This window comes from Microcaecilia unicolor, chromosome 10 (assembly GCF_901765095.1).
Source record: "Microcaecilia unicolor chromosome 10, aMicUni1.1, whole genome shotgun sequence".
Taxonomy (NCBI): domain Eukaryota; kingdom Metazoa; phylum Chordata; class Amphibia; order Gymnophiona; family Siphonopidae; genus Microcaecilia; species Microcaecilia unicolor.
Genome location: NC_044040.1, coordinates 131,309,322 through 131,329,865, shown reverse-complemented (window position 1 = coordinate 131,329,865; position 20,544 = coordinate 131,309,322). Strand labels below are relative to the sequence as shown.

General features: G+C 49.4%; 1 protein-coding gene across 1 annotated transcript in view; it reads right to left on the bottom strand.

The window, feature by feature from the left end:
• LOC115478849 (unconventional myosin-VIIb-like) overlaps window positions 1-20,396 on the bottom strand; it is an 84,785-nt gene extending 64,389 nt beyond the window's left edge. The window contains exon 1 of the mRNA XM_030216480.1: window positions 20,300-20,396. Coding sequence (XP_030072340.1) covers window positions 20,300-20,378 — 79 coding nt within the window. The 5' untranslated portion in view covers window positions 20,379-20,396. The remainder of the gene's footprint in view (window positions 1-20,299) is intronic.
• Between the last annotated feature and the right edge of the window lie 148 nt (window positions 20,397-20,544).

The following is a 20,544-nucleotide window of genomic DNA, read 5'->3' as shown; positions in this document are numbered from 1 at the left end:
AAGGTACACTGAAGTTTGGCTGGGAAGGAAGATAAGTTTTTTGATCTCTTTCTGTTCTGGAGGTATAAAGGAGAGCACATGGTGCTCGGGGGCACTGCTCTCTGTCCAGGGCACTATGTCTCTCTCTGTCTTTCTCTGTGCAGCAGAGCATAGAACTCTGCTTGCACTTCTCTCTCTTTCTTTCCCTCTGTCCACCACCATCTTGAGCCCCCGAGCACAGGGCTCTGGGGGCTGGCAGCTTCTCTCTCCCTTTCTCTCTGCACACATATATACCTCTTGCAGCATAACCCCAAGGCTTCTCTCTTCCTCTGAACAACCCTATCCTCTCTTTCTCTCCCTAAACACACACAGATATAGCCCTGTACCAGTTACCTGTACTAAGTGCTGTGAGCCTATACATATATGCAAGCATAATATACTATATATATCCAAACCCGTGTGGATTGTGTATTCTTTGGGAACCCACTGCCTCTGTGAACTGGACCCCGGGACCAACCCTAGACCACGATTGCTGACAATCATATCTCTAGGATATGTTTAGGTGTTTATTTTAATACAATTTTTAAAAACAGAAAAAGTAATATTGTTGGAAGAATAGTACACAAGCTAATGATGCTCAAATTCTGACATTTACAGTACCCAAGAGCCCATATATTTAACTTTACCTCTGTGATTAAAATTAGTATCCCTAATATGAGCCAAAGTAGTGGAACAAGTCAAATAGTCATAGTGTAGAAGTGACAGCTGGATCTGGCCTGCATCGGTGCCGGATCAGGACTGATGGGACTACCTCAAGACCTGTGCATATTTAATCAAGGACTTTGGCTTCTTTATACTACAGTTCAAACCAGAGCTTTTATAGAACTTTTATATTCTCTTGCACTGTGCCTTAACTACAAACTGTCAGCTTCTGCTTGCAATATACCAAAGATGCTGGAATAACTGTTTGAGACAGGATGCAGGGCAGTAGATAATCGCTTGTAACATTTAGTAGCCAAGGCTTGCACACAAAATCAGCCTGCACGTAGTCGCTACATGAATAAAAGATAATCTGGGAGTGTAGCCACCCCCACCCTGCATCTCTGAGCCTTAAGCTCCATTGAGCCTTATCAACTCTGTGAAAGAAGCATTGTGTGATTATGTGTGTGTGCTAGAATGGGGAGATAGGGTTACCATACGTCCGGATTTCCCCGGACATGTCCTCTTTTTGAGGGCATGTCCGGGGCGTCCGGCGGATTTTGCCCGCGCCCACGTTTGTCCGGATTTCTGGACAAACGTGGGCGCGGGTGCGGGCAGGCGCGTGCGTGCGGTGGGCGTGTGGGCGGGCGATCGGTGCCGTGGGTCTGGTGACCTGGTCTCCCGTCCCCTCCCCTTCCTTACCATGTTCCCTGGTGGTCTAGTGACGTCTTCGGGGCAGGAAAGAGCCCCCTCTTTCCTGCCCGGAGCGCTGCCTCCCCTGTCTATCATCCTTCTCGGTCTGGCTGGGGATTCAAAATGGCCGCCGAGAGTTGAGCTCTCGCGAGGCCGCTTCAACTCTCGGTGGCCATTTTGAATCCCCAGCCATACCGAGGAGGATGCAGCAGGCAAGGGCAGGCAGCGCTCCGGGCAGGAAAGAGGGGGCTCTTTCCTGCCCCGAAGAGAAGACGCTACTAGACCACCAGGGCTAGATAGTAAGTGAGGGGGGGGGGTATGTGATGGGGGGGAGGGGACTATGTGACGGGGGGGCGGGGAATAGGGGCGGAACTTGGACCTGAAGGGGGCGGGGCAGGGGCGGGGCATGAAGCGTGGCGGGGGCGGGGTAGGGGGCGTGACATGTGTCCTCTTTTTCAGAGGACACAAAATGGTAACCCTACGGGGAGATAAGTTTCGTTTTCCCTGCCAGTATCATTTCAGTGTTATGACGTGTGTATGTACTGTAAGAACTACAAGAACTACAAACGTTTACTGCGCATGACAACTGTGATGTATAAGGGGCCTAATGCGCAGGCCCAGAGGGGAGGTATAAATGTAAGTGTCAGCTGGTTTCTAACACACAGTATTCTGAGACGGAACTCAGTGCTGTACATTGCTAGCAATAAAGCTGTCTTGCTGGAACCAGTTACCTCTTGTCTCCTGATTTACTCAGCTGAGGGTCCTGTTACATCTGGCGAGCCAGCCAGGAGTATATAGAGGGATATGGATTATATTCTTTCCCCTCCCCCGCCGCAGTGGGTCGGGTGATCGGCTCCCCCCCGAGCGGGTGGTGAGTGGCCACCGCTGAGTTCAGCGTCCACCTCCGAGGGAGGGCGGATAGACGCCGGCTGGCTGGCGGCGGGGCTGTGTGGGTCCAGCAAGACACCTTTCTAGAACTCCGGAGGAGAGCACGCCAGCAGGCCACGTCCGAAGACGGCGGACAGGCGAGTATACTCTGGGTAGTGACCGACCCGGTAAAGGGTCGAAGAGAGGCTTGATCTCCCTCTTAGCCAGTGTCTAGTACGGACTAGGTCCCGAAACCCACTAGGCTCTGTGAAGGAACCGAACGGGAGGGTTTCTTGTGGCGTGTGAAAGTTGAGTGACTGGGCCTGCAGTTTTGGATCGGGTGACCGCATTCCGGTCAGGCCGACTGTTGACCCTTTTGTGTCCGGTGGAGCGAGACCCCTTACTCCTCCACCATCCCTTTCCCCCTCTGTCTGTCTGCTATCCTTTGGCACTCAGGTTAGGATGGGCGGGGGTGGATCTACTCCGTTAGATTTAATGACTGAACACTTTAGCGAAGTGTTCGACCAGGAACAATGCAGTAGAGCCGGATGATACAGCGATGTCAATTTATGTGGCCCGGTTTAGGGAGGTTTGTCGACTGGCCACCGGAGGGCTCATTCGAATAGGAGAAAGTGGCTGCAGTTATGGATGTTGTTATAGTTGAGGGAAACCCAGGCTGTCCCGAGGATATCCCATATGTGGAGGGGTGGCTTAACGTGGTCCGGAACCCTCCGGCCTGGGCCCAGCGTAAGGTAGAAAAAGCCGCCCTTATGGTATTAGGCCAGAGAAAGGGTCATGACCAAGTTGAAAGCCCAGGCCACAGCCAAGACTTTTAAATCCCCAGTTACACTGGCCGTCACGAAGGCCGTAGGAAACACCCCTACCAGTGTAGCCACGCCCAGCACCACTAGTACCCTCCCAAGACCCTCGAAGGATAGCCGAGATAAGGCCCAGGGCTCCCTAAATACTGGAAAGGGTCAGAAGGCCCCTATACTCAGTACAGCAGAGGCCTACGAGGAGGACCCGGCACCACCTCCCTACAGTCCCATATACCCCAACCTCGCGAATTTGGCCGAGGGCCAGAGTACCGCCGGAGCCTCCGCCCCAGGGTCAGACGCTGAAGGAACTTCCGAAACTGAACCCGCAGCCCCCGGAACTTCCAGGAAAAGTCAGAGGGTTACAAAACCGGTAACTCAATTTCCCCAGTCAAGCCGGTAAGTACCCTCCCTCCAAGCCAACGAGCGGATGTCGCCGACCTGTTTCCAATCCGACAATCAACGATGTACACTCCGACCCCGGAAGGCCAGCCCATTGAATCAACAGTCTACACCCACGTTCCTTTCTCCAGTGCTGACCTGTATAACTGGAAAGTGCATGGACCTTCCTACGAACAAAAGCCTGAGCAACTTGTAGAACTGGTGGAGGGCATAATATACAGCTACAACCCAACCTGGGGTGATCTCAGACAGTTGAGTGCCCACATCCTGACCACTGAAGAACGCTGCCTGCTACAACAGAATATGGAGGAAGCAGTCAGAAGAGCCCACCCAGACGAAGCGCAGATAGAAGATCTCATAAGAAGGGAGGTGCCCAACGCACGCCCCGATTGGGATTACCGGACTGAGGATGGTCAGAACCGCAACCGCCAATATCAGCAGGCCTATCTAACGGCCTTGCAAAAGGGAAAACAGAAAATAACTAATATGGGAAAGATCTACAACATTGTCCAGCAGAAACATGAGAGCCCAGGGGATTTCCTAGAACGCCTTATGGAAGCATTTAGAAGACACAGCCCAATAAATCCCGAGGATCCAATGTCCCCACAGTGGTTATGAGTTTCGTTAGTTAGTCGGCGCCAGACATCCGGAAAAAACTTCAGAAGACCGAAGGATTTGAGGGGATGAGCATAAGCCAACTGAAGGCTATAGCTGATCGCGTGTTCGGATACCGCGACCAGGAACAGAAATCTGAGGCCCGAAAAGAGGCAAGTAGACGGATGCGTGAAAATGCGGATGTACTTGCTGCTGTGCTGGAGGAGCGCTTGGGGTCAAGGCCACGCGGCAGGGGAAGGGGCAGAAGGGGTAGGGGAACGAGGTCCCCTATAGGACGGAACCACTGCGCCAACTGCTGACAAAAAGGGCATTGGTGGGCGGAATGCCCGGAGAAGCCACGAGACCAGAACCGAGAGGCGGTGGATGACGACCGCCCAAGAGGCCCCAGACAGGGGCAACGAGGCCGAGGCCGGGGACACATCGAAGAACAGGAGTGGCAGATGGCCATCGATGCGGCACAGGGCTACTCCGCATGAAGTGACCGGGAGGGCAGAGTCCCCACTGACCCTCTGGTGGAAATCCGGGTGGGGTCACAACAAATGAGGGCCCTATTAGATACCGGGGCCCAACGATCTGTTATCACCACTGCCAAAGCCCCTCCCACGAAAGAAACCATACCGATTGTGGGAGCCTCAGGAAAGTCCCTCACAGCCCCGCTCCTCAAGGAACGACACGTCCAAGTCGGAGGAATGATGGTGTCCCACCAGTTCATACATATCCCCGAGTGTCCAGTCCCCCTGATTGGCCGGGACCTACTGTGTAAGCTCCAAGCCACCTTAAAATTCAAGGCTACGGGAGAAGTAGAAGCCCAGTTCGAAGGCCGACCAGTAACACTTGTCTGCCCTGTCCGAGAAGAATGGAGACTACAAGCCCCCCTGATCGCAGGCCCCGACGACTGCCGCTATTGCCAGGATACCCCTTTCGCACAGCAGAGGAGAACCCTCATGGCCGGAGTGCCCGGCGTGTGGGCAGAATTGAACCCCGGAGGATTGGCGGTTAACGCCATCCCCATCTGGGTCGAACTCAAACCAAATGCCCAGATCGTCAACCAACGACAGTACCACATCCCCTATGCAGCCCGACATAGTATGCAAACGCACCTACAGAAACTCCTTCAACAAGGGGTCCTTAAACCGGCCAGATCTGCCTGGAACACCCCATTGTTGCCCGTCAAGAAGCCAGGGACATCAGAGTACAGACCAGTCCAGGACCTGAGGAAGGTCAACAACCAGGTGGCCAACATAGTGGCCCTCGTACCCAACCTGTATTCCATTCTAGCCCAAGTGCCAGCCCAAACCAAGTGGTACAGTGTCATTGATCTGAAGGACGCCTTCTTTTCCATCCCTCTTGCTGCTGATAGTCAACAGTTGTTTGCCTTCACGTGGGAAGACTTACAAACCGGGAGCAAGCAGCAATTTACGTGGACCCGGCTCCCTCAGGGGTTCAAGAACTCACCCACTCTCTTCGGAGATCAACTTGCCCAAGACCTGAAGTCCTACCAGTGCGAGTACGGGCCTGTCGTCCAGTATGTAGACGACCTGCTGGTGGCCCGGGAAACGTACACGGAGTGTGCAGAAGCTACCCTCTACCTCTTGAAAACCCTGGAAGCCCAAGGGTACCGAGCCAGCCGAAAGAAAGCCCAGATATGTGAGATCGAAGACGAGTATCTGGGATTTTGCCTTCGAGAAGGAACCCGAAGGCTCGGTACACCCCGTACCCAAGCTATCCGCAACCAACCCATTCCTGCAAATAAGAAAGATTTGCTTGCGCTACTAGGAGCAGCTGGATATTGCCGGATCTGGATCATTAATTTCGCTGTTTTGACACAGGACTTATACACCAAGCTGAAGGGACCTGAGCTCGAGGGCCAAACCCTCCAGTGGGAGAAACACGAACTGAAGGCTCTCGCGGACCTCAAAGAGGCCCTCGTGGCCCCGCCAGCGCTCGGATTGCCAGATGTGACTAAACCGTTCCACTTGTTTGTCGACGAGAAGAGGGGTTTGGCACTTGGGGTCCTCACCCAAACAGTTGGCACCTGGCAACGACCCGTAGCATACCTTTCTAAGGGCATGGACAACATGGCACGAGGGTGGCCGGGGTGTCTCCGAAGCATTGCGGCTGCATGTCTGTTAATACACTAGGCCAACAAACTCACCTTTGGCCAGACGCTCCTCGTGACAACGCCCCATTCCATCCGTGGCCTGCTCGAGAGCCATGGGCCCCGATGGATGACTAACTCCCGACTAGTCAAGTACCAAGCCCTCCTATGCAAGAATCCGGAGGTGCGAATCCAGGACACCACCAACCTAAACCCTGCTACCCTTCTCCCGGCTCCGGAACCACCACTCCATGACTGTGAAGAGGTAATGGCCACTGTACATTCTAGTAGACCCGACCTTAAAGACCAGCCCTGGCAGGGGGGAATCACTTTGTTCACCGACGGAAGTAGCCAAGTGATCGAGAGAATTCGGAGAGCTGGCTATGCCATCGTATCCGAGGATCATGTGATCGAAGCAATGGCCTTGCCACCCGGAACATCAGCCCAGAAAGCCGAATTGATCGCCCTCACCAGGGCCCTCCTATGGGCAGAAGGGAAAATTGTGAACATTTATACTGATTCCAAATATGCTTTCCTCACCCTCCAGGTACACGGGGCCTTGTACAAAGAAAGAGGATTCTTAACAGCTGAGGGAAAAGGACTCGCAAACGCCACTGAGATCTGCCAACTACTCGAGGCTGTATGGAAGCCAAAGAAGGTAGCTGTGATGCACTGCAGGGCTCATACAGGCCGGACGGACTCCATTGCCCGGGGAAATCAGCGGGTGGATGATGCAGCCAAAAAGGCGAGTCAACTCCCTCATTCCTCTGACCCCGTGCTTTTTGTCCATCTCCCCACAGAGGTCCCCATCTATGCCCCACAAAAAACCGAATGGGCCCGGCAGGAGGGCCTGGAATCGCGCAATGGGTGGTGGTTACTACAGGATGGCCGAATATGGATACCCGAAGCCCTGGCCTGGACAGTGGTCAGGGAAGCCCACAACCGCACCCACCTGGGCAGAGACGCCTTGGGACGCCTGCTCGAGAAGACCTACTACATCAACAAACTATCCCTCTGGACCAAGAATGCTTCCAGTAGGTGCACAACTTGTGCCCGGAACAACCCGCGGACAGGACCAGGTCCTGCTCCCGGTAACATCCTCCGAGGCACCAGCCCATTTCAAGTCTGTCAAGTTGACTTCACGCACATGCCCCCGGCCCGGGGCTACAAAGCTATCCTTGTGGCAGTGTGTACGTACACCGGATGGATTGAAGCCATACCCACCAGGACGGAGATGGCTAAAGAAGTTACTTCCTTACTTATTCACCACATCCTGCCGAGATACGGCCTCCCCAAACAGATCAACTCTGATAACAGGCCTGCATTTGACAGTGAGGTGACCCAGCAACTCAGTACTAGATTGGGCCTCAATTGGAAGCTGCATTGCGCCTGGAGACCCCAGAGCAGTGGGGCAGTGGAGAGAGCCAACCGATCCCTGAAGAACCAGCTAGCTAAACTATGCCAGGAAGCCAAAGCCAAATGGCCCGACTTGCTCCCACTAGCATTGCTGCATCTTAGGTGCACGCCCAAAGCTACTGGTCTCACCCCTTATGAAATGATGTATGCCAGGCCAACACCTCTGCCTTCCTTTCCCGACTCCTTGCAGATACAGGGTGAGAGTTCCCTAGTAAAACAGCTGAAGGCCTTACGCGATGTAGTGCAGGACATCCAACAGTACACTGAGAGTGTAGGCCCCTTAGTCCTTACTAGCCCTACACACCAGTTTCGGGTGGGAGATGAAGTGTGGGTGAAAGAATGGGACGAGTCTGATTGCATGAAGCCCAAGTGGAAGGGGCCATTCCTTGTCCTCTTAACCACCCCGACTGCTGTTAAAATTGCAGGCAGTCCAGCTTGGATACACTGGACCAGACTGAAGCCGGCTGCAAAAACCGACAGCCCACCCGGGAAGTGGACAGCCCATAGCCACCCAGATGCTCCGCTACGGCTAACCCTGAAGAGGCGGTGAACTACTTCCATGCCTAGCCAACAGCTCAGCCCCTGGACATTCTGTGTTCTACGCTCACTATTTATTGGAGCAGTCATCCTCAGCCTCGTCCTCTTCTTGCTGCAGCAACTTGGATACCTCGTCTCCCAACCATGATGCTCAGCCTGCTCCTCGTTCTCAACTCCTGCCCAGTCCCGGTGGAGATGACTCCCCTTAGCTCGAATTGTTACGAGTGTCTGCGGCTGGTGCGTCACCGAACGGCTGAAGGATATAACCTTACCACCACGCTCAACCACCAGTCCCTTCCCCCGGAGAAGGGCTGTAACCCCATCGCTTCCTGCGTTATCACCACACCGGATGGCCCTATGCAACTTCACCGGTGCCTCCAGAAAAACCTCACTATCTGCCACAGCCCGGTCAAGCCAAGATATTACAATGTCACCCTTAGTGTGGGGTTGCCCCAGTATGTCATGTCTATGGGAGTCCAGGGAGACGGCATCTTGTATTACGTAAACTCTACCCTCGTTCTTGCAGGAGGTGCTCAAACCGTGGCCACCCTTATCTTTGATGTCTGTGTTGCTATGGACAAACACCCCTTGTCCCACAAGTGTGGAAGGAAAGCTTGGCGCAAGGCCTATGCAAATGATCACAAGTATGTTTGCCCCCTTACTCTAGATGGAAGATATGGTTCTCCTTGGTCTTGGCTACCCTGTGCAGCGGACACCCGGACCTCAGGATGGGAAAGCGTGTGCGCTTATACAGGGGGCGGATACCCCGGGTGTACTGGTCTGGGTGAATTTCGCAGAGGTCCCGGCAACACTGTCCTCTTGGACTGGCCTATCAGAGAACATGGGGTCCCCTGGAGAGAAACCTGGGCCCTCGCCATCGATGGGGCCGGAATGGATCCGCTTACTTACATCACCATATGCCAGAGCCTCGATGCTAAGCCTCCCACGCATTACCAGACTATGATCGTGGGATTCCAGGAAGTTTATGATGAGATTGCCCGCGCTGAGCACGTGGCTACCCAGTTCCTGTTTCACCCGAAGCTCGGAACATGTTCCTGAACCTAGCCGAGAACATAGCCCTCTCCCTCGGGATTACTAACTGTTTTGTCTGTGGCGGCACGGATATGGGGGAGCAGTGGCCGTGGGAAGCTAAGGAGATTACCCAGCACATGTGGGATGCCCTAAATTTCATCAACATCACCTTTCCTCACCGACCCCGTCCATATGAGTGGGCATTGAGAACGAATATCATTGGTACTCTGTGTGCCAGTCGGGCTCCCAGTAAACGATACTCCGTCCCGGTTGGCGACTCGGCCTGCACGGGAGTTATCCTATACAACGGCAGCTCAACCACCTGGTGGCACACAGATAACCAGTCTATGCCGACACCCTTATGGACTGTACCTACTCTGAACAATACCTGGACACGTGGGGGTAATACCTCCATTCGGTGGATAGCCCCAGGAGGGTACTATTATATATGCGGTCGCAGGGCCTACGAACAGCTCCCTGCCCGCTGGTTTGGTACCTGCCTTCTGGGCACAGTACGACCCAGCTTCTTCCTCCTACCCCTTCGGGTGGGTGAAACGTTAGGCATCCCTCTCTATGTCGAACAGGGGTATCGGAGTCGGAAGAAGCGGGTTGCACGAGGAACCAAAGTCCAGATAGGCGATTGGAAGGACACCGAATGGCCGCCGGAATGCATCGTCCATTACTACGGGCCAGCCACCTGGGCTGAAGATGGAACATATGGATACCATACCCCCATCTATATGCTGAACCATATCATTCGTTTGCAAGCAGTGCTCAAAATGCTCATGAATGACTCTGCAATGGCACTCAACATCTTGGCTAAACAAAACACTAAACTGATTACTGCGGTTTACCAGAACCGCCTAGCTCTTGATTACCTGCTGGCACAAGAGGGGGGGGGGGGGGGGGGTTGCAGGAAGTTCAACCTCAGTAAACTGCTGCCTGCAGATAGACGATCAAAGTCAGGTCATCAAAGAGATCACCGACCGTATGGTCAAATTGGCCCATGTCCCTGTACAAACTTGGAACAGCGCTTGGGACTGGACGTCCTCCCTTACCGACTTGGTTGCCCAGTTTAGGAGGACTAAAGGGCATCCTTGTCATGGTGGGCCTCTTCTTTTTGTCTTGTTTACTAATTCCCTTATCTCTTCCTTTCATTTTCAGATGTCTTCGCTCCACCATGGAGACCATTGCTGACCGCCGTGCTGCTGCTCATATCATGGCCCTACAGATGTACTCCCCCATCTCGGTAACTGACTTGGATGAGGCAGATATTTCTTCCTCCGAGGAGACCTAAGGACCAACTCCCTTGTCACAGCAAAAGTCCGGCTACAAAGGGGGGGGGCTCCCCTAGGGACCCTCCGTCTCAACCCTGGCGAAGCAACCAACAGCTGCGCAAGGGCCTAGGGTCCTCTTCTTGCCTCCTCATGCTAACTCTCCTTGTCTCTCTTCTTTTTCAGTACTCTTGAAGTTGATACTTTCCACCGCAGCGGATTTCAAGTATCAAAAGGGGGGAATTGTAGGAGTGACGGCTGGATCTGGCCTGCATCGGTGCCGGATCAGGACTGATGGGACTACCTCAAGCCCTGTGCATATTTAATCAGGGACTTTGGCTTCTTTATACTACAGTTCAAACCAAAGCTTTTATAGAACTTTTATATTCTCTTGCACTGTGCCTTAACTACAAACTGTCAGCTTCTGCTTGCAATATACCAAAGATGCTGGAATAACTGTTTGAGACAGGACGCAGGGCAGTAGATAATCGCTTGTAACATTTAGTAGCCAAGGCTTGCACACAAAATCAGTCTGCACATAGTCGCTACATGAATAAAAGATAATCTGGGAGTGTAGCCACCCCCACCCTGCATCTCTGAGCCTTAAGCTCCATTGAGCCTTATCAACTCTGTGAAAGAAGCATTGTGTGATTATGTGTGTGTGCTAGAACGGGGAGATAAGTTTCGTTTTCCCTGCCAGTATCATTTCAGTGTTATGACGTGTGTATGTACTGTAAGAACTACAAGAACTACAAACGTTTACTGCGCATGACAACTGTGATGTATAAGGGGCCTAATGCGCAGGCCCAGAGGGGAGGTATAAATGTAAGTGTCAGCTGGTTTCTGACATACAGTATTCTGAGACGGAACTCAGTGCTGTACATTGCTAGCAATAAAGCTGTCTTGCTGGAACCAGTTACCTCTTGTCTCCTGATTTACTCAGCTGAGGGTCCTGTTACAATAGGATAGATGGAAAGGAGTCAATTTTCAAAGATCTGATGAGCAAACAAGCCCCCTACTTTTACCAGAGTTTTCAGCTGATCTTAACCAGCAACATTTTTGGCTAATATTTGGTCAGCTAGATTTAGAACAGCGTGAAAGCACAAGTATGCTCTATTATGGCTTCAGTGCACCAAGGTTCAGCCTACAGTGTTCTAACCTTTTACTCCCGATGCAGTAAATTAACGGCTTGTAAATTACTTCAGCGTTAAAAAAGTGTGTCTTGTCAGAAGGAATAGCACACACCACTGTGGTAATATGCAAACCTTTGCGTCACTGAAACTAAAATATCATTTCCTTTCATGTCAGAGCGAGAGTGGAGACTAGCTCATGAACTATCAGGAAGGAGACAGTAGTAAAGAAACAGCCTGTCAGAACCCAAGATCCACGTCCCTTGCCTCTACCTCACAAAATATACCTGGTGGCTCAGTGGACCCGTGGTATCCGGCAATTCTTGATGCACCACTAGAGTTCAGGCATCATAATTTTTGGTGCTCCTGGAGGTAGGAGCGAGTGGGCATTCCTCCAATCTTCTAATATTTGGAGGAAGGTGGGTGTGGATAGAGTTTGGAGGGGGAGCCAGGTTTGGGAAGGCTCCACTAGGACCAGCAGGGATTATTTTTCGGGGGTATGAAGGTGCATATAGAACACTGCCCCTCACCCTTAAGAATGATTCATCAGGTATTGTCCTTTAGCCCTGCCCAGGGAGGAAGTGAGTTGGGAGGGGTGGAGCTGAAACCAGTGGAGATAACGAGGCACAGGGAAGGAAGAACCAAAGCCCCAACATATGAGGTTACTGAATACTTCTAGCTGCTGTGACTTGGCTGAGGTAAGCCAATTTTTTATTTGAAGACTAAACTGTGTTTGGGGCATGGTAGTCACAGACTATAGACTGGGTTTTGGGCCCTGTTAGCCTTAGACCCCATGCTAGGACTTTTCCCCTCTGAAGATAAGAGACTTTACCTTTTGTTCCTAGGCCTGTGAAGTAACAGGCCTCAGATTTAAGTTAATAAAGTACTTATTTAATGGCTGTGTTATGTGAAGGCCCACCCTCAACCTTCACTCACAGTATCACAGGGAAGTTGAGGAGGTGGTGGTGGGGTTGGTGGGGGGGGGGGGGGGGGGGGGAGTTAGAGGCTGTCCAAGAGCATATCGAGTAGGTCCGCCAAGGATTAGTTTTTTGGGGTTCAGGTATTGAAAGGAGTCCACTAGAATCACTAGGGATTATTTATTGTGGGTCATGGAGAGAGGTTAGAGAGTCTCCAGGTGTGTGTTTGTGTGTATGTTCAATTAGACCACCAATTAGATTTTAGGGGTTAGGGGGGAGGGGAAGGAGCTCACTTGGCCCAGCAGGGTTCTTAAGTCATCTGAAGCGAAGGATCACACCACCTCAGATGACCCTTTTGCTCCTAACTGTATCTTTATGCCATCAGCACCAGAAAAAGTGAAAAACTGTGCTAGATTTAAACTGGGAACAATTTCTTAATCATCGATTTGCATGTGCTTTGCATGCCCACTGCCCAACAATGATTTTATATACTAATTGTAAGCTCCTTTGAGCAGGGACTGTCCTTCTATGTTAAATTGTACAGCGCTGCCAGAGGCGTAGCCAGGTTTTGATCTCAGGGGGAGCAGACTTTCATAAAATAGGTACCGGTTGGTGTCAGTTACACAGCAGTGTCTGTGTTGTTGCTCAGGGGCTGTAGCGGGCACTGATTAATACAGGCTGTCTCTGTTGCGTCCTGCCTACAAGGAAACAGCAAGTTACATCAAGAGGCAGGACGCAGAAGAGATCCCTGGACTGGCCAGAGCAGGTAACTTGTCTTCTTAACTACAAAGTAAAAATATTCAAATCGTGACCATCACCTTAGGAATAGTACACACATTCCTTCCACTGCTAGACGCCTTGTTTAAATCAGACGGGCGTTTGTGTGTTGATTCTACAGGATGTGAAGAACACTAGTCCTGAACATTTTTATTTTAGGTGACAAGGGCCCTTGCCCCAGAGCCTGCTTTCAAATAGGGCTAGACATTTTGTGAAATAACACAAACCCCTTCAAAAAGACACCCAAAACCTATACTGAAAACACCATAACAGCCCTAATCCACCTACAAAAAGACAGTGCTATAAATATTACAGTGGGACCTAGAGAAATGTTTCCCTGTTGGTCCTGGAGTACCCCCTTGCCATTCAGGTTATCCACAATGAATCTGCATGAAAAAGATTTGCATGTAATGGAGGCAATATATACAAATCAATGTCATGCATATTTACTGTGGATATCCTGAAATCCTTACTGGCAAGGGGGTACTCCAGGACCAACTTGGGAAACACTGCTCTAGAACACAAAACTTGCCACACCATAACAGCCCTAACCCACCTTTGAACAGACAGTGCTATATATATTACACTGGGCTCTAGAGCACCAATTAACCTACTATTGGGAAACTGGAACAAGCTGCACTGTTACACATTCCTACACAGATGCTACGTGCTAGCAGAATCCTTCACCTCAGGCACACATGCAGAACATGGACAGATCCTCATCAATACAACATAAGAGTAGTCATGCTGGGTCAAACCAATGGTCCATCTAGCCGAGTATCCTGTTTCTAACAGTGGCCAACCCAGGTCACAAGCAGGGCCGTGCCTAGGGTCTCTGGCGCCCCCCCTGCAGACTATCAGTTGGCACCCCCCCCCCCCATGAAAATAATCGCTCACCACTTGCCACACTGAAAGGAATTGTCAGCAATATTCTTAGAAACAAATTGCTATACATTGCAAAATAAGATAGCAGATGTAAATTCTCAAAGTGGACATATTCCAAACGCTAAAATGAAAATAAAATGATTTTTTCTACCTTTGTTGTCTGGTGACTTTCTTTTTCCGATCATGCTGGCCCAGTATCTGAGCCTGCTGCTATCTGTCCTCTTAACTCCAACAAAGGTAGAAAAAATCATTTTATTTTCATTTTAGCGTTTGGAATATGTCCACTTTGAGAATTTACATCTGCTATCTTATTTTGCAATGTATAGCAATTTGTTTCTAAGAATATTGCTGACAATTCCTTTCAGTGTGGCAAGTGGTGAGCGATTATTTTCATGGGGGGGGGGGGGGGGGCGCCAACTGATAGTCTGCAGGGGGGCGCCAGAGACCCTAGGCACGGCCCTGCTTGTGACCTGGGTTGGCCACTGTTAGAAACAGGATACTCGGCTAGATGGACCATTGGTTTGACCCAGCATGACTACTCTTATGTTGTATTGATGAGGATCTGTCCATGTTCTGCATGTGTGCCTGAGGTGAAGGATTCTGCTAGGGCTTCCTTTCCATTTATTTCTTTACTTTCCTCCTTTCTTCTTCATTTCTTGCTCTATATCCATTTCCAGCAATTTCTTCTCTCTCCCTGGGTCCTGTCCTCCCATCCACATCCATCCTTGTCCCTCTCTGCCCTTCCCTCCTCCATCCATAGCCAGCAATCCTCCACTCTCCCCTCCCCTCCATTTCCAGCAATTTGTCCTCTCCCTGGACCCCATGTCCATCCTTGTCTCTCTCTGCCCTTCCCTCCTCCATCCATAGCCAGCAATCCTCCTCTCTCCCCTCCCCTTCCAGCAATTTGTCCTCTCCCTGGGCCCTGTCCTCCCATCCATGTCCATCCTTGTCCCTCTCTGCCCTTCCCTCCTCCATCCATAGCCAGCAATCCTCCTCTCTCCCCTCCCCTCCATTTCCAGCAATTTGTCCTGTCCCTGGGCCCTGCCCTCCCATCCATGTCCCTCTCTGCCCTTCCCTCCTCCATCCATAGCCAGCAATCCTCCTCTCTCCCCTCCCCTCCATTTCCAGCAATTTGTCCTCTCTCTGGGCCCCCATGTCCATCCTTGTCCCTCTCTGCCCTTCCCTCCTCCATCAATTTGTCCTCTCCCTGGGCCCTGCTGCCCTCCCATCCATGCCTGTCTCTCTGTCCTCCCATCCATTCCTCTCTGCTCTTCCCTCCGCGCCCTCTTATCATTTAAAATTTGTATGCACCAATTAAAAAAAAGATCCACAGAATTCTCCCAGCACCTTGTCTCGTCCAGATCATAATACACAGACAAATGTCATTGACACTCTATCACACACACCATTTAGAATGCTAAGGCTGCCACCCCACCTCTACGTGAAAAAAAAAATCCTTAGTCTAACCTTTTTCAAAAACGTAAGCCAATTTATCGTGTGCTAGACATAATTTTGGTACACAGCCATGCAACCTGGCGCAAAACGGTCTCCCTTGTGAAATACGTCCAATAAAAAACAAATGGCACATAGCACAGAAGGCCTTTAAATCTTTTACTTCCGGTCGCAGCAGCGTCAGTGAAAGCAGAGCGCTGCCGACGTCTCCCTTCCCTTCGCGCTCTTGGTTCCCTCAGTGTCCGCCTTCTTCTGACGTCAGAAGAAGGCGGGACACTGAGGGAACCAATGAGTGCAAGGGAAGGGAGACGTCGGCAGTGCTTTCACTGACGCTGCTGTGACGCTGCTGCGACCGAGGTAAAAGATTTAAAGTCCTCGGCGGCGCGGGGCGAGGGTAAGCACTGTGGCGGCGCGGGGCGAGGGTAAGCACTGCGGCGGCGCCCTCCAGAGGTGGGTGCCCCCCTGCGGCGCTTACCCCGCTTACCGCATCGGCACGGCCCTGGTCACAAGCACCAGGCAGAAACCCAAATTGTGACAATATTCCAATCTAATACAGAATAGGGAGCCACAAAAACAAACAAAAAAAAAAACCCAAAACAAAAGAAACCACCACCAGCAACAAAAATTGAAATTGAGAACCCCCTCCTCTCTGCCCAAGGAAGCCAGACTCTATAAATAGTAGAATACTGAATTAAGAAAATGCACTCAGACCCCTGCAGGGTTGCTAATTTGAAGGTATCGGAGATGTGCATTTTCAAATACTGTCATATTCCTAATATCAAATTGAAAATAAAATACCTTTTTCTACTGTTTTCTACTCTGTGACCCTACCTCCTCCCCCTTTCCAGTAGTGCCTTCTCGTCCCTATTACCTCCCCTTTCCAGTAGTGCCCTGTGTCCCTATCTCCTTCCCCCTTTCCAGTAGTGCCCCCGTGTCCCTATCCCCCTCCTTTTCAGTAGAGCACCTATCTCCTCCCTTTTCAGAAGTGCCCCTGTGTCCCCATTTCTTCTTTCTCCAGCACTGCCTCTTTGTGTTTCAATGCCCCTACCCCTCTCCCTGTCCAGTATTGACTCTGTGTCCTTCTCCATCCCTGTCCAGCATTTACTATATCCTTCTCTCTCCCCATGTTAACCTTTTTCCCTGTCTCTTTCAGCGCTCCCCAGTGTTTCATTTGGAGGGGCTGGTTATAGGGACACTCTAGCACGTGTTATATTTGTGCAGAGATTTTTTTCTCCTGGTCAAGGACACTAAAACAGACATCATGTTATGAGAATCAGGTGGTCAACATTCAGAGTTTCTCTCTATTTATTACATTTATACTCTGCATTAAACATGAATTTGGTTGAAACAAAACAGAATAATCCATTTCTGTACCTAAAAGGTAAACTACAAAATAGATGAAAATGTGATTTCATGTGCCCCAATGAAAGGAAAGTTTAATTCTACCTCCATTTAATTTCAATATATTCTATCTTACCATGGCAGAGTACAACAACAGTTAAGATAATGAACCCATCAGAAAACAGAATATCCTCACTGAAATCTGGATATCTGTATTGCATAGAAGCACAGTGAAGAAAAATCAAACTATACAGTTTATAATTGCAATTTCTACCAGCTACTATAATTTTTGAAGCTGTTTTAGTGCTTTTAAGGCACTGCCTATCCAACTAAAACAACTTTAGACTTGTTACAGACATGGACCAACAATAAAGAACGACAACATGGATACACAGCTGCTCATACCTTTGTGAACAGCAGTGAAGGCTGAGCGGGGGAGTGTAAACAAACCAAACTGGGTTCCATGTTTACAGTGGACTAGATGGCTCACTTCCACTGCTATTAAGCTTTTTCTAACTTCTCCACCCCCTATCTCCCTCTCTTCAGCCAGCTCTCTCCTGTCTGCATAGTTATTTTTACTTCCCTGAAGCCTTTTCCCTCCCGCTGCACCAGCGATTCTCAGTCAGCTGTTTGCCAGCCTCGGGGCTTCTCCTCAGACGCGTCCCCGCCTACTCTAAGCAAGGTCCTGTTTTCCGCAGAGGTGGGACGCGTCTGAGAAGCCCCAACGCTGGCAAACAGCTGACTGAGAATCGCCGGTGCAGCAGGAAGGAAAAGGCTTCAGGGAAGTAAAAACGACTACGGACGGGAGAGAGCGGGCAGGAGAAGAGACAAGAGAACAGATGACTCGTGCGGGAGATTTTCCATCTGGCGCGTAGGCACCATTTTTCAAAATATCTGTTTAGGGGAGCGACCGCTCCCCCTGCGCCCCACCTAGCTACGCCACTGAGCACTGCGTAACCCTAGTAGCGCTTTAGAAATGTCAAGTAGTAGTAGTAGTAATTCCCTATGCTAATATTTCTTTTTTGCTTTGGGAATAATATTGGGAGGGGTGGGGTGGGGAGGAGAGAATCAAAAGTAAACTGTTGCACATGGGTAACTTAACTTACTGCAAATAAGGTCCAAGTAACTGAACCAGGAGTTGTTGAAATATATAATCAAGCCTCTGTTGAACAAACCAGTTACTTAGGAAGGAAAGGAGCAGATAAATTGTACTGAATCATGTAGCTACCACCTGCTGTCTGCTAAAAGCCTCTTCTTAATAAAAGAAAAACAGAAATGACTCCTACAGATCTAGTGAAACAAAACTAAAGGGCTAGCTAAGATAAAAGCAAAATTAGTTCTTACCTGGTAATTTCCTTTCCTGGAATTCTGCTAGACTATTCCTGTCTTGTTAAATCACCCTGAGTGAATCAGGAAGAGATATTTAGCAGTGCTTAACCAGACAGTGATGCTGAATATCCCCTCTGTCTGCTGAAGCACCCCTGGTTTGTGCTGGGGTAGTCTGGGGGCAGAGTCTGTGCAATGCCCGCATAGCTATATGGGCAAGTTGGACCACATAAATAGCAGTCCTAACTTTGTCCACTTAGCTATGCAGGTATGGCACTGAATATTGGACAAACCTGCATAATCTTTGACTCTATATGCCCCTTCTTGAGCAAATCATTCATCCCAACAACACCTTTTGGCTATGCCATCCTTCCGTCATATTAGACTTGATATTACACATTACATGAGACTCTATTTTTTCTGTTGCTGGTCCCACTTTATGGAATACTATGTCCTTTTACCTCAGATCATAGACCTCGCTAGGAAAATTCAAAACAGACCTAAAACATTCCTCTTTGAGGATGTATTTATACTTACATAGATTGCCTAGGTGATGAGCCTGCAAACCAGCTCAGACATATCCATCCTTACCCTATTCCTGCTGATACCCTATCTTTCTTATCATTAATTGTAGTTCTGTTTCTCCCTCCCTACACTCTTTTCCCCTCTATTCTCTCCATTTTGACTATTTTTCTCTTTCATCTTTTTAGAATTGTAAGCCACAGACATATTTTATTTGACTTGCGGGATAGCAAGACTGGAATAAACTTGGAAACAGATGACCCAGATAGGGCCCAGCACTGAACATCTATGTGTACTTTAGTCAGTTTATTTATTGTATTTGTATCCCACGTTTTCCCACCTCTTTGCAGGCTCAATGTGGCTTACAATATATCATGGATAATGGAAATAGCAAAAGATACATTTGGTTTTACAGAAGGATTTTGGGTTACATGGTCATGAAGTACAAGATAGTGGCATTACAGAAGACATTGGCAGACAATAGGAATATGAGATAGTAGTATTACAGAAGACATTATCAGACATTAGGAATAGAATATACTGGTGTAATAGAGACATTGTAAAATAATGGACGTGTTACAATGTTTGTATGTGTATTTGGAGATATTACATATTTTATTCTTTGTGGTATATCTTTTCAAAGAGATGAGCCTTTAGTAGTTTACGGAAGTTAGTCAGTTCATAGGTTGCCTTCAAATAGCGTGGTAGCGCGTTCCAGAGTTGTGTGCTCATGTATGAGAAGGTGGAGGCGTGTGTTAATTTGTATTTCAGACCTTTGCAGTTGGGGAAATGAAGATTAAGGAATGTTCGAGAGGATTTTTTTGCATTCCTGGGTGGCAGGTCTGTTAGGTCTGACATGTAGGCTGGGGCATCTCCATGGACAATTTTATGAACGAGGGTGCATACTTTGAATGTGATTCGTTCTTTGAGTGGGAGCCAGTGCAGTTTCTCTCATAGGGGCTTTGCACTTTCATATTTTGGTTTTCCGAATATTAGTCTGGCCGCTGTGTTCTGGGCTTTGGAGTTTTTTCAGTATATGATCTTTACAGCCGGCATAGAGTGAGTTACAATAATCCAGATGACTGAGTACCAATGATTGTACCAGATTGCGGAAGACGATCCTTGGAAAAAATGGTCTTATTCTTTTTAGTTTCCACATTGAGTGAAACATCTTTTTGGTTGTGTTTTTCACATGATTCTCAAGTGTTAGATGCCGATCAATGGTGGCTCCAAGAATCTTTAGGGTATCCGAGATTGGTAGTCAGTGGCAATCAGCTTTTAAAAGAATGCTGACCGCCACTGGTTGAATATTGACCTCTCATTTTTTTCAAATATCAGGGCCTACACCTCTACATAATCCAGATTTGACAGGATCTTGAGCTCAGTGGACCATTGGTCTGACTTAGTTTGAAATTTCTTATGTTCTTATAGTACTACTACTACTCACTTTGAGCGTAAATTATCAATATTAATGCAAACTCTACACTGGTGACATTTTTCTTATCTAATTTATCAAGGTTACCTGAGAACTTGGACACTTCAAAGTATCTTGAGAAAAGTACAGGCCACTTTAACTGGGCATAGTCCACCACCTGCTCCATCACATTGCTGGGAGGAAGTTTCTGTTCAACATATGGAGCCTGCAACACAGAGGAATATGGATACACAACATAAAATCAAGCTGAAAACATATCACTTTATATAAACCACTTCTAGCATCTTGCGCACCTACATTTCTGTTGCTGCTGACTCTGACTTATTGACTTC